The sequence below is a fragment of the Chlorocebus sabaeus genome, chromosome 29 (genome assembly GCF_047675955.1).
Source record: "Chlorocebus sabaeus isolate Y175 chromosome 29, mChlSab1.0.hap1, whole genome shotgun sequence".
Taxonomy (NCBI): domain Eukaryota; kingdom Metazoa; phylum Chordata; class Mammalia; order Primates; family Cercopithecidae; genus Chlorocebus; species Chlorocebus sabaeus.
The window spans coordinates 3,445,877-3,460,603 of NC_132932.1; the positions used below are offsets into that span (position 1 = coordinate 3,445,877).

At 45.6% G+C, this 14,727-nt stretch overlaps 1 protein-coding gene across 7 annotated transcripts in view; it reads left to right on the forward strand.

Moving 5' to 3' along the window:
- LOC103231361 (ribonuclease pancreatic) overlaps nt 1–11,724 on the forward strand; it is a 183,302-nt gene extending 171,578 nt beyond the window's left edge. Inside the window, exons 1-4 of one of the 7 annotated variants that reach the window (XM_037987617.2) lie at nt 9,723–9,787; nt 10,258–10,331; nt 10,797–10,879; nt 11,009–11,724. In XM_037987617.2, the coding sequence (XP_037843545.1) occupies nt 11,034–11,492 (459 nt within the window). In that variant the 5' untranslated portion in view covers nt 9,723–9,787; nt 10,258–10,331; nt 10,797–10,879; nt 11,009–11,033 and the 3' untranslated portion in view covers nt 11,493–11,724. Of the gene's footprint in view, nt 1–9,722; nt 9,788–9,889; nt 10,332–10,796; nt 10,880–11,008 lie in introns of those variants that run through there. The other 6 variants (XM_073012956.1, XM_037987616.2, XM_007990691.3 and 3 more) reach the window with 6 other exon arrangements.
- Nucleotides 11,725–14,727: the final 3,003 nt, after the last annotated feature.

A 14,727-nucleotide genomic window follows, 5' to 3' on the forward strand; every position in this document is an offset into this window, starting at 1 on the left:
TAACGACCTCAGCAATAAGCTCTTAGAGGGACTGGGGCAGGTGGGCTGTCCCTTAGGGAAGGGATGGGAGGCACTGGTGCCTGCTCTAGAGGGGAATGGTGGTGTTGGTGGGTTGAGTCAGGGATAGGAAAAGTTCTCGGAAAATGGATGAAGTCAAGAGATCACTGAACAACCCAGGCTGAAAGGGAATCAGGTCTTCTGTAATCAGGAACCACAGTCAACGAAGTCTCTATCTTTCTTTAGACACCCTGGCAACATCTGATTTCCATTTTACAAGACCAGGGCTGGTCTGCGGGGGTGGGAAGGGACATAAGGAGAGTGAGGAAAACTGATAGTGTCAGGAGGCTGGGATGGTGGCACCAGGGGAGGTGGAGGCCCCCTGTGTGTTCTGGAGACCAGACTGTTGACTGCACCTAGTGGGTTCACAGGCCAGTCAGGGCTACTGTCTGGGAAAGCAGAAACTGTGCCTCCTGGGCCTCAGGAGGCTCAAGCATCAGAACCTCTTTCTATCCCAGTTCATGCTGTGGGGTGGAGGTGGGAGTGGGGGTGGGAGTGGGAGCCTAATGGACAGAGAGGTGGAGAGTCTTATAAAAGGGGAATAAACACAGGAATGACAGCCAGCACAGCCATGGTTGCATTTTCCCCTTCAGTAGTTGGTTTGTCACATGAAGCAAAACGTTGCAATGTGGACAGGAGACAGAAATTAGGGAAAAAATGCAAAATGTTTCACTGGGGAGGAGGTGTCTCAGTTGAGGCCTATAAATGCTTAGTTTTGGATTGGACTTGAGGAGCTATACTGTCTCCTAAGGACTCTTTTGCCCATAGGATCATAAAGTCTCCCAAGTTCCTGCAATTCAAATTGGCCTTTCCTGCAGTCAGCAAAATTGTGTAGATTGGGATGGGGGCAGATGTGTTACTTGAGAGAACATGGGAGAGGTGGGTCTTCCCATATCTGTTTCTAAGATGTAGCTCTAACCTTCTAGGGCTGCCTTTGGCTTTAGGAGGATTTCAGGGATTCATTTCCAGGCACTCTGTGAAAAGGGCAAAAATGTACTTCCCTTCATCTCCCCACCAAAGCCTGGGAGCGGGCCAGTTACAGGTGTGGTTTCCTGACGTGACTGTGGTCTGGGGAGACTGCCCTGAACTCTCAAGTTTGTCCTCCCTTCAAAAATTCAGACTTGGGACCTGGATAGCCCAGCCATGTTCAGTGACAGAGAAGATGGCATTTTGGGAAAAGTATTAAGAAATCTGATGTCTTCACTGCAGAGTCACTTTCTAAGGAGGACAGACTCGGGCTCCCAAGGACTTGAAGTAGGCCAGTTGCACTCATACCTTCTGGAGCCCATCAGACTCCATCTCCTTGTTTCTCACCTTCCTGCAATTGGATGTTTCCCCCCTCACACCATTCCTTCACATTCAGGCTTATCACAAGTTTCTGCGGAGAGATTTTGGGGAGCCAGGAGATGCTCCTCCCAAGAAAATGATTCAGCTATATCCACCCTCATTGAGTGAAGTCCTTTTAAATAGCAGTCATATATATATATCTTTTTAAAGACAGAGTGTCACTCTGTTGCCCAGCCCAGGCAGGAGTGCAGTGGTGTGATCTCGGCTCACTGCAACCTCCGCCTCCCGGGTTCAAGTGATTCTCTTGCCTCAGCCTCCTGAGTAGCTGGGATTACAGGTGTGCGCCACTATGCCTGGCTAATTTTTGTATTTTTGGTAGAAATGGGGTTTCACCAAGTTGGCCAGGCTGGTCTTGAGCTCCTGACCTCATGATCTGCCCACCTCAGCCTCCCAAAGTGCTGGGATTACAGGCATGAGCCACCACACCTGGCCCTGACAGGGTTCTAAATGATTCTGGATTCTTAAGAAAAAAGAGACGGACAGACAGTTTCTGTATAGATGTGTAGAAGAAGCGAAACAGGGAAGGAGCTCAGGAAGGAGAGGCTGAGACCTGAAGACGAAGCACAGCTTTTCTGAAGTTGCATTCCTGCCCCTCACATGCCTTCCTGCCCCTCACATGCCTTCAAACGCCCTTGGACTCAGACATACTTCCTCAGACACGACTGAGAATGAACTTTTAAATGTATCTGTCCTAAATTATTTAATGTCTGAGGCCACTGAGAGAGAAGAGAGAAAGAGTCCCCAGATGGAGGGAACTTAAGATGGAGGTCTCTGACTCTGCCACTTCCACTGTAGTCTCTTGCCCAGTTCTGCTCCTTGATCCGTCAAAGGTCAGCATTAGACCGTAAGTGGCCTAAGTGCACACGATTCAGGGAAGAGGACTCTGCAGGCCAGAAATGAACTTCCTACAAAAGAGGAAGAGTTGGCCAGGTGCGATGGCTCACGCCTGTAATGCCAGTGCTTTGGGAGGCCGAGGCGGGCGGATCGCTTGCGGTCAGGAGTTCAAGACGAGCCTGGCCAACATGGCGAAACTCCATCTCTACTTAAAAAAAAAAAAAAAAGCCAGGCATGGTGGCAGGTGCCTGTAATCTCAGCTACTCAGGAGGCTGAGGTAGGAGAATTGCTTGAATCCAGGAGGCAGAGGTTGCAGTGAGCTGAGATGGGCAACAGCTGTCTCAAAATAAATAAATAAATAAAATAAATAAAATAAAATAAATAAAAAATAAAGGGAATGAGTTGAGGGATGTCATCTTGGCTGTTACCCTACTTTATCTTCATGGGCATCTGGGTTGTAGGGAATGGGTGAGAGGCATGGGACAGCACGGGCTTTGGATCTCTTTTGGCTGCTTCTTCCATCCTTTCTCCTCACTTCCTTCCCCTTTCAAATGCCACTCCCCTCCCTTTGTCTGCCCCCACTTTTCCATCTTTTCCTGTTCTAATTTTCCTTTGCCTTCTCACTTTCTGGGGTTCAAAAGGAATCCCAGAGTACCATCTATTGTACGTGTGTGCATATTGTATGTATGTGCATGTAGGGTGTGTGTGTGCTCGTACATGTGTATTTGGGAGGCTGTGCTGAGCTTTTGGAGCCAGCCTAATGATAGGACATCCTTCAGATTATCTGAGCTTTTCTTGCAAAAACGTCCTTACCCTGTACATACCCACTTCCTTATACTTCTAAAGATCTTGTGGAAATGAACACAGCCACCCAAATGAGAGTAAGTAAAGGCTGTTTATTCAGAGTTGGCCACAGATGGCAGGCAACCACCATCACTTGCATTTGGCAGACACTCACAGCAGGCAGGAGAGTGGAAATCTTTACAATGGAAAACAGGGAAGGATTCAGGGATGTTCTGGTTGCAGACTGCAGCACGGGGAAGCTGTGAGTGGGCTACTGGAAGCAGGGCATCCTATGTGATGGATTAGGGATGCATATTGGCTTTCTCTGATTAGTCGTAATTTGGAGAAGTGGAAATAAATATCAGGGAACTTTTGGTTATTAATCAAGTCCATAAAGAGAGACTTTCAAGCAAGGAAAAAATTAAAACATAAACTAGGAATAATCAAGTCCCAGCTGTTTGAGACCAATTGCTATAGGAGTTGTTCGGCTTCCTGGATTGTTTGCTGTATATAGTGGACTGGCTTCTCATCCTTATTGCTGGAGACTACAGGTCAGAGTTCCATCTTTATATATGGCCTGGCCATTTTTCATTTGTATGGTCAGTCTTCAGTCCCCCTGCCCCGGCTTTTGGTCGTTCTCTGACTTCTCAGAAATTGACCAACTCAGGGAAAGTTAGAATTTCAGATCTTCACCAATCATAAATTGTTCAGTATCTTCATAGTGACCTGGATGGTAAGATCTTCTGATCTTTCTATTGTATCATTATGGCAATCATCTGATGAGAGAGTGGCTGCATAGAAGCATTTAAAACTCTGGATAAAATGGAACAGATTAGCATCATAACCACTGTCACAAAAACAAGAACAATTGATAGTCTCTCTGAGATGCTTTGGAACCAGGAACTCCAATTGCTTAACCCAGGCCAAGAAAACAAATCCCATAGGCTGTGAGGACCTTAGAGATCCAAATATTAATAGGTTTTTTTTTTGAAGCAATATATAGTCCTTTTTTTTTCTTAACCTTGCCTGTGTCCTCGGCCTAAGTATCACAAGAAGCGTTGGCAATGGTGCAGACAAAATTGAAGTGGCCTTCCAATTGTGTGAAATTTTGAATCTCTTCTTCAGTTGTGAAACATGAACCCAAAGGTTGGTTCCTTGGAGTTTCACTGCTGTATCTATTGTTAACAGTATCTGATAAGGTCTCTTCCTTCTGAATGAAGTTCAAAAGCAGTTATTCTCTGATTTTTCTTCCAGTAGACAAATCCACTAGTTGAGGATCACGGAGATGTTGTTTAGGAAGATTTTGTAGGAAGGGGGCCTTAACCTGTTGGTGATAGGACCGGGTACATTACATGAGTCCCCTGTAGTGTCTTGTCATGTCTGCATGGAGTAGGACAGACTCCAGTATTGGAGGTGAAATCAAACAAATATGGTGTGTTGTTTGATCTGTTAGGCTTAGTTGTTTACAGGTGTACAATATGTTGTAGCTGAGCTTTAACTAATTGCAGGAGACTCTGTAACCAATTAACCAATTAAGCTGTAACTAATGAAGCTGCCTCTGTACCATGCTTCTTTTGTCTCCTATAAATGCTATCAGATTAAGTCATCGGTTGGAGTTCTCTGAATTTCCTCTGGTTCCAAATTGTGCCTGATTTTTGAACTGTTTTTGTTTTGTTTTGTTTTTGCTTTGTTTGCTCGGTTTTGTTCTGCTTTTCTTTGCTCAAATAAACTCAGCTAAAATGTACCCTTGTCTAAGGTTTTATTCCATGTAACAGTCTGAAGGTGTCCAAAGACACTTTGTTTTCTGGCCATGTCCCAACTTTACAGTTTTTCCAGTTATATTTTGACAGGTGACACATGGCCCAAAAGTAAGCTCAGTTATCTTTTCAGTTTTCCTACCAATGTTTACTTAAGACAGTAACCAATTTGTCTATGCCACAATGGGTGGCATTCATGGAGAAATCCAGATAATGTAGGGGAGGAAATATCTTTCTTATCTGTCTTAACTTCTAAGGTAGGGCTTTGTAAAAGAAGGCAGATTAAAAAGTGAAAAGCATACACATTTATTTAATCTAAGTTTTACATGGCATGGAAGCCATCTGGAAATGAACCAGTTTGGGTGGATGCTTATATACTAAGTTAAACAAAGAGCAGTAAATTGTGAAAACAAGTTAAAGGGATATGGGCTAGGGTTGTTAATTATGGAGAAGTGGCCAGGGAGATAAGAGCTAGTTTAACAAGGTTTATTTGCCATTTTCTGTCAACCTCAGCTGCCCCCATTTCTGGTGATAAGAATGTCTTCCTTCACTGAGCTTACTTTTGGGCCATGCGTCACCTGCTGTTCTTGCATCTGCTGTTTTTCAAGGACTTTTAATTCAAAATAATCCATATGCCAGAATGGCATATTTTGAGGTGGTATGTTTTGAACTCCTTTAGTAATATCTACTTGAGATCATCTGGGTGTCACCAAGCAGCATCAGGAATTATCTGAGTGAAGAATACAACTAGATGTTTTCCATTCTTTTTCAAAATCAGTCAACACTTTATAATGGCCTCTTTGAATCCCCCAGAGATTTATCCTTTAAAGGTATAGACAGAGTCACAAGCTTGGTTAAAGTAGCTTCTTTGGCATAATGATCTGCTAGAGAATTTCCTTTAGTTTTCATATTGTCTTTTTATGTGGACCTCTACCTATATAATAGCCACCTCTTTAGAAAGTGGGGGTGCATCTGAAAGTTACTTAACTTGCTGTCCATTTCTAATTTCTAATGCCTATTTTCTTTCCTTCTTTTTTTTTTTTTGAGACAGAATTTTTGCTCTTGTTGCCCAGGCTGAAGTGCAATGGTGCGATCTCGGCTCACCGCAACCTCTGCCTTCCGGGTTCAAACAATTGTCCTGCCTCAGCCTTCCTGAGTAGCTGGGATTACAGGCATGTGCCACCATGCCCGGCTAATTTTGTGTGTTTAGTACAGACAGGGTTTGTCTACGTTGGTCAGGCTGGTCTTGAACTCCCAACCTCAGGTGATCTACCCGCCTCGGCCTCCCAAAGTGCTGGGATTACAGGCATGAGCTACCACACCCAGCCTTCTAATGCCTATTTTCAAAGCATCTCAAAATCATACGCTATTCCAAAAGCATACCTGCAGTCTGTACATATGTTTGCTCTCTGGTCTTTGTTTAGTTGACAAATTCTAGTAAATGCAATACATTTTGCTATCTGGGCTGATTTTACTACAGGTAGTAGACTTTTTCTTAAGGAGAGTTTAAAATAGGGATAGCATAACCTACTAATAACATAGGGAACCAGAATATGCCAGCTCAATAATTTTGAGCTGATTATTTTGAAAAACAGTAAATGCAGGAAAAACTCGAAAAACAGGGCTCATCATTTCCACAGCTGCCTCTCCCCTCTTCCTTCCCTGCTGTGAAAGAACTATAAATTTCCTCTTTTTTTTTTTTTTTCTTTGAAACAGTCTCTCTCCGTCACCCAGGCTGGAGTACAGTGGTACAATCATGACTCACTGCAGCCTCCACCTCCAATGTTCTCCCACCTCATCCCCCTGAGTAGCTAAGACTATAGGAGCGTGCCACCATGCCTGGCTAGTTTTGTATATTTTGTAGAAAAAGAGTTTCACCCTTTTGCCCAGACTGGTCTCAAACTCCTAAACTCAAGCAATCTGCCTGCCTTGGTCTCCCAAAGGACTGGGATTACAGGCGTGAGCTACCACGCCTAGCCAAGATTCCCTTTTGTAAGAGAAATTTCCATTTATATTCCCATTTGTACAGATGTCTCCCTTTCCTGTGCCAGGAAGAGGAGGACTTAATCACGGAGGACTTATCAATGGAGAAGACAACCAACTTGAATTTGCTTAACGAACTTTACTAAACAACCCTTATATACTGTACACTTCCTAGTCCACTTGTCGCAACCTCCCCAGAAGCTCAAAACCCCTTTCCTATGTGCAGAGACAAAAGTGACTCCATCTTGAATGCGTTCACTATAAATCCCGCCTTTGAGATCGAAACAACCTTGACGTTATCATGCAAATTATGGGCTATGACAAACACAGCATTCTTGCCTGTTCTGAAGGGTTGCCTTTCATTGTCTCTATACCACACATACCCCTTTTCCCTGTGGTATATAAGCTGTGGGTCTGGGGAATAGCAGTGCTGACATTTACCTGTCTTGCTGCTGCCCAAGACGACACTTCCGTCTATAAGTTCCCTAGTAGAATAAAACACCCTTTACTGACAAACTGAATTTGTCTGCCTCATTCTTTAGTTTCTAGGCTCCTTCAGCATTTGGGGCCATTTCACATATGTGGCCCTTTCATGGAACACCATCTTGTCACTTCTGCACAATTTTTTTTGTCAAAATGGCCTATAAGCTCTCAGGTTTAATTGCTTCTTTGAGTCTTCACTTCTTGTTTTATGAAGACTTCCATATTCATGTAGAATATTAATATTAAATTAAATTTTTATGCCTTTTCTCCTGTTAAATCTGTCTTTTGTCATTTTAATTTACAGAGCCCCCAGCCCTAGACTCTAGGAGGGTAAAGGAAGAATTGATTTTTCTTCCCTCAGTGTACTGACCTCAAGTGTCAATTTAGTGGTATGATCCATCAGTAAATCATATTAGGTCCGGGTTCTCAATAGGAGCAGTTAATAAATCTGACTGGCCTGCTGAACGTTCCCTGCTGAGGTAAGACAATCAAGAGGCTCCCCTTCTGGTAGGGACAGACGGTGGCAGGATTCAGTCTGCTGCAGAGATGAGTAGTAATGTGAGAGGGAGAGAGCGATAGAATCTTACAAGAGGTTAATCAGCTGCCTGAAATGTGCAGTGAGTTCTCAGTCAGGTGTAATGCCTGTGCAGGAGGTCAAGCAGGGAGCCTAGAACAAGCTCAGCAGAAGCAACAACAAATATGGCGTGGCATCTACTGCCCTAAGACAAGCGGGGCTATGCCTTTGCAACTGGGTCAAGGATAATGCTGCAGTAAGGGCTTTTGATGGTTCCCTATGAAGTGCAATTAAAACTCCACAGGCTTGTCTAGATTGCTATGCATAAATAGACAAAATGGCTTCCTGTAATTTCAGGATTCCTAGGGCCAGGGGCTGTTGAAGAGCCTTATTACAGTTACAGAAGATCTGTTCACATGTGAACTGTGGTTCTGCAATCATCTTGCTGGGTGGAGGCCACTTTTGTGCAGCCACGCCCAATGCCTTAGTGGGGTCCACCTGACTAACCCAAACCATCCCACCAGGCCCCTTTTGGGTAAGTCCTGTGCCTTATCTATGTCTGTATCCCACAGCTGAAAGAATGAATGAACACATTCTAACTTGACTATTCAAGATAATGAAAGTATTATTTAAGACTCAGAAAAATAAAATATAGGTGGGGGCTGGGGGAGTAAGCAAACTATAGGAGCCAAGAAAAAATTCCCCTTTCACCCTCCGAAGGTTCGCTGAAAATCAACTGACAAAAGACAGTTTAATAGGGAAAACTGCATACAATTTTATTTATCAGAGTTTTACACTGTAGCAGGACGAGCTGCAGACAAAACTCCTCAGACACGGGATTAAAGAAGGAAGAGGTTTTTTATTCGGCCGGGAGCATCAGCAGACTTGCGTTTTAAGAGCTGAGCTCCCCGAAAAAGACATACTTGGCCTTTTTAAAGGCTTACAACCTTAAGGAGTCCACGTGAAAGGGTCGTGATAAATCGAGCAAGCGTGGGAAACGTGACTGGGGCCTACATGCATCAGCTAACAGAACAGAAAGTTTTACAATGCTTTTTTTTTCATACAGTGTCTGGAATTCACAGATAACACAAGCAGTTTAGGTCAGGGGTTGGTGTTATTATTATTACTTTTTTTAACTCCTAGGGCCGGGTGGTGGTGCCAAGGTTGTCTGGCTGTTTATCTTACTTTTGTTTCTTTGTCTCTTTCTTCCTGTCTTGTGAACTAGGCAAGGTCGGGGGGAGGAGGGCAGCAGGAGTAGTAGTGGTCTCCTTCCTTAACACAACACGGGGCACTTCAGAAGACCCAAAGATAGAGGGGAAAGTGGGCATTTTTACACTTAGGTATCAACAAAGTATGAACAGCTGTGTAGAAATGTGATTGGACAACAGGGGTGAGATCTAATGAAAATAGACTGAGTGGGGAAACCCAGCAAGGCCTCCCTGTCTAGATTCTTCTAGGCCTCCCTGAGCATTCGTTCTTTTTTCTAGGTATAGGGGGCAGGACTTTCTCTAGAATGAGGATCTTATGACCTACAACCACACAACATAGGTCAGATAATTTCACCATGGCCACTTTTTACACAGAAAGGCTGAAACAATCTGAATACAGAGCACGAAGGGATATTTTGATAATTCTTACTCTACAGGTATCCAAATTGTTACTCAGCAAAAGAACAGGTCTCTTTCTAGGAGTGCATTCTGCTGCTAACAAATATGATATGCTTTGTATTTTTTACCCAAAAAGAATTTGAGATTCGGGATTTAAGTTTATCTTCAGTTTCTCTACTCAATTCCCACCTACCAGTGGTTCTGATCAGTAGATAAGAACAGCTCCATCCTCTCGATGACCCCAGAGCAGGGGAAGAGGGTGGGTGGGAAGTGGCCAGAACTGGGTGAGCTCACCCTAGAAGCCTCTTCCTCCTCCCTATTCAGTTACTCCCCGTTTCTTCTCCAGATCTGGGAAACCTTCCAGCTGGGGGCAGCAGGACAGCCTCCATTCCCCCCGACCCCACCTTCCACCCCCGGGAGAGGTACTGTTGGGAGAATGCCTTCCTAGAAAGAGACTTGGGTTTTGCTCCCTAGGAGCCCTGGAATAGCCTTGACCAGAATCCCACATCTCCCATCAGTACCTCTCCTAAGGAGAGGGCCTCCCTTTCCTGTGATCACCTTTTGCGTCCTTTGTTAACCTCCAAGTCTACTTGGTGAAAACGGCCCACGAAGGAGTAACAAGGACTTTGTCCCTAGTGTGTCAGGTTTGGGCACCAGTGCTGTAGTGGCTTTCTCTGCTGCTCCTTGTGCATCAGCAGACAGATGTGGTTTACATAGGAAGAAAGACTAATGTAGGCAAAGATTTGCTCTTTCTTCAGCAGCCCTGGAAAGACGGTGGCCTGGGTGATTCACCACTCCTTCCTCACGTCCTTGATTTTATTTCAACTGAGTTCGATATGCTCCTCCCATCCTTTTCCTCTTGGAAGCCAAACCTCTTTGTAATTTGTATAAGGTCCATACCCCAGGAGCTGAGTGACTGCAGAAACTGGCCTTCCATCTCTCTCAGACACCAAGCTGCAGATCCAGGTAAGCAGTCCAAGAGGTGTTCTCAGGTGCCGCTTCTGCTTCAGGGTTGGAGAGGAAGAAGCTAGGGCCAGTCCACAGCACTGAGAAAGCTTGGATGATGCTAGCGCTGAAAAAATGTGGCCCAGGCAAACATCAGCTGGAGGCAGAGGGGTCGGGGTGGAACGTGCAGGCTGCAGAGCATCCATGGAACTGGAAAAGAAGGAGCCCTCAAGTTGGGGGAAGCCAGCATTTCTCTTTGGAATACAATGGAATCCTTTATGATGCCAGTGTCAGGCACTGGCCTCAGTTCCCTTATGCTGTAAGACAACAAGACTCTGTCACCCGTGGTCCTAGATGTTGGGGATACAATATGGTTCATGATGTATTCAAACTGATGTTTCGATGAGCCATTTGAGCACTGGATACAAATGTATTTTAGATCAAAGAAAGGCCAGTATTCAAAGATAGAAACTGACAGGATTTTAGGTCACTTTGTAGGTCACCACCTAAAGGGGAAAAAGACCTCGCTTTGGAGAGTGGCAATAAAACGCTTGTGGAGAAGCATACACGTGAGTGTCTCATTACACAAAAATCCTCAGGAAGTGGGACAGAAACTGTAAGCCAGGGAAGCCATAGGTGGGAGCTGGAGTTCTTTTTCTAAGAGGGCTCTTTTCCTTCTGTCTCCTTTTCTCAATTAGGCTTTTCCGGGAAAGTGAGGCCACCATGGCTCTTGATAAGTCTGTCATCCTGCTCCCTCTGCTTGTCCTGGTGCTGCTGGTGCTGGGCTGCCTGGGCAGGGAATCCCGGGCCAAGAAATTCCAGCGGCAGCACATGGACTCAGGCAGTTCCCCCAGCAGCAACTCCACCTACTGCAACCAAATGATGAAGCGCCGGAGTATGACACAGGGGCGGTGCAAACCAGTGAACACCTTTGTGCACGAGCCCCTGGTAGATGTCCAGAATGTCTGCTTCCAGGAAAAGGTCACCTGCAAGAACGGGCAGACCAACTGCTTCAAGAGCAAGTCCAGCATGCACATCACAGACTGCCGCCTGACAAACGGCTCCAGGTACCCCAACTGTGCATACCGGACCAGCCCGAAGGAGAGACGCATCATTGTGGCCTGTGAAGGGAGCCCATATGTGCCAGTCCACTTCGATGCTTCTGTGGAGGACTCAACCTAAGGTCAGAGCAGCGAGATACCCCCCTCAACCTCATCCTTTCCACAGCTGCCTCTTCCCTCTTGCTTCCCTGCTGTGAAAGAAGTAACTCCAGTTAGGGCTCCTATTCAACACACTCGTGCTTCCTTTTCCTGAGTCCCACCCCTGCGTGATTTTGGGGGTGAAGAGTGGGTTGTGAGGTGGGCCCCATGTTAACCCCTCCACTCTTTCTTTCAATAAAACACAGTTGCAAGCACTTGATTTCTGAAGCGGTTCTGTCTAGGTACTGTTTCTGGCATTGCCTTCCAGCAAGGGGTAAGAACCGTAAATCTGATTCGCTTTGGAGAACGGTGAATGAAGTAATGAAATGCTTTCCCTTCTGACTTGGATTTTAGTGGCTTGAGAAAATTCCTTTCCTTGTAGATTCCTTGATGCCAAACCTAAAACTATTAAGTGTGGGCTGTTCTAGACAAAAGGGAGCAACAGCCTGGGACACTGCCATGCATGACAGAGGGGTGAAGCTCAAATACAGTCATTCTGTGGCACAGAAGGAAGGTGAGTGCAACCTCAGGAAGACCCTGCTTAGCCTCAGGATGAGGAAGAGGAGTCAATGAAATGATGATCCTAAATTTCCATTTTCCCTTTTTTTTTTTTTTTTTTTGAGTAAGCTATTACTAAACCAGAAAAATGGGCACCTCTTAGTTGGAAAGTCAGAATCTTACATTTTAGAGCTACAAGTGACTTTGGAGAGCATGGAATTGAGGGATAGCAAGTAGATTTCAGTTTGTGTACCAACTCGAATTGGAAGTGCCGGTCAGGCATGGTGGCTTACACCTGTAATCCCAGCATTTTGGGAGGCTGAGGCGGGTGGATCACCTGAGGTCAGGAGTTCGAGACCAGCCTGGCCAGCATGGTGAAACCCCATCTCTACTAAAAATACAAAAATTAGTGGGGCATGGTGGCAGGTGCCTGTAATCCAGCTACTAGGGAGGCTGCGGCAAGAGAATCACCTGAACCTGGGAGGCGGAGGTTGCAGTGAGCTGAGATGGTGCTGCTTCACTCCAGCCTGGGCAATAAGAGCAAAACTCTGTCTCAAAAAAAAAAAAAAAAAAAAAAATTCTGGACAGTGATATGGTTGAACAAGAGCCTCTAATGAAGGCACAAGAGGGGGAAGGGTGTGTGTGCCACACATTTGCCATCCCTGACCAAATGTAACCCCTGCCTTTCCAGTGACTTTCACATGGCTTGTTGCTAGTTAGTGGTACAGCTGGAACTAGACCCTAGGTTTCCTGACTTCCAAGTCATTGTTCTAACTCAGGAAGAAAGCTCCCCTCCTCACTAAGTGCTGTGGAGCCGTGGCTCTCTCCCAGAGCTTGCTGCTGGGCTCTCACAGGCTCCCAGTGTACTTAGCCTGTGAGTTCACCCCATTCTTGGCAACCCTTCCTGACAGCCACTGAAAGACTACCTTTGCATCTGTCAACACTTAATCATTACATTTGATCCCCTGTTTACAGTGACATCTGGCTCCAGACAAGGTCACAGAACTAGAGAAAGGCCCTATTTTCAACCAACATGACGTTCTGTCCTTGTCGTTGTATACTACATCTATAAATGTTGGTAGAGGCTGTGATTTTCTAACGTAGAGTAAATCCTCAGCCCTGGGGGCTCTGCATAAGGAAGAAAACCTACAGGTGAGAAGGTCCATTCCCATACTTCAGTGGCAATGGGGATCTCACTCCTTATTAGCAGTGAGAAAGGAGGACAAAAAAAGAGGAAATTTCGAGTTTCTAAATATGTCTTCCTTAATCCATTTTTTTTTCTTAAGGTTATCTCACCCTTGTTCCTAGCCCCAAAGCTTCTCATTTTTCCTCCTGCTAATCTTACGAGAACACTTTAGTGAAGCTTTTACAAACACTCGCTTGGAGTTTTGCCTCCTCCATATCTGCACATTCACCAGCTCTGGCTTCCGGCTCCTCTCACCTTCCCTGCCATAGGACTCCTGGGGCCCCCCATCTGGGGCATAAAGCAGTAAGTGAAGATGAAGTGTCCAGGTGCACCCCTGCATAGCCAGGAAGGCTCTGGGGAGGCACGGAGCCCTGAATAGGAGGGCAGAGGGGGAAGAAACCAAGCCAGGTCTCGGAGAGGACTAGACACAATGAAAGAGAGAAGCACCCCCAAATAAAGTGGTGCTAACACTTTCTAGGAGATGAACTCCAGCGGGTGAATCTTAAAATCGAGGTGCTGACATATGAAAATGGATATCTGCATAAAGGCAAAAATGATCACATCCAGTCATTTTTCTGAAAAGGATACTGTTAGTTTTCAAAAGATTCTTCAAATAAGCTTAAGGAATTCTGCATTCTCAGTGGAGAGGTAAATATACTCCAGCAGATCAGCTTCTTCTTTTTTTTTTTTTTTGGACGGACGGAGTCTCGCTCTGTCCCCAGGCTGTAGTGCAATGGCGTGATCTCGGCTCACTGCAACCTCCGCCTCCCGGGTTCAAGTGATTTTTCTGCCTCAGCCTCCCGAGTAGCTGGGATTGCAGGTGCATGCCCCCACACTCGGCTAATTTTTGTATTTTTAGTAGAGACAGGGTTTCACCATATTGATCAGGCTGGTCTCGAACTCCTGACCTTGCGATCCACCCACCTTGGCCTCCCAAAGTGCTGGGATTACAGGTGTGAGCCACTGCGCCTGGCCCAAACCAGCTCCTTCTTACCCTGGCAGCTGAAAGTGTACTCAGAAAATTAGAGGACCTTCTGCCTCTCTGACCTGCTGGTCCTCCCTCCACTCCGGCCTCTCTCTATGGTAAATTCCTCCTTCAATGCTAGTAGCAGATAGCCCCCCTCCTCCCAGCACTACCACACATCAAAACAGGTCAGTCGTCTACACCTGAAATGAGTTCAATTAAAAGAGTAACTGATCATTGCATAAGGTTCTTTCTTACTCCTCAATCAGTATTCTCACCCTGAACTTTCTCTAGACTTGGGAAAGGAAAGGTGGCTCCCAGCTCCCACTCTTGCCTCTTTAGACTGATTCAGACCTCATGGAGCACGTGGGAACGAACCGTAGGTGAGCTCTGAATCTCAACGCCCATCATGGGAAGCAGACTTTAATACTGCTTTTGGGATCCATCATGAAGGTGTCCCAGCCCTCCACATGCATGATTCATGATGCATGATGGAGCCTTAAATAGAAGGTACAGAATGAGTGTGCCTCCCGCAGACTAGCCACTGGCACACCTGGAAGCATATCAGAA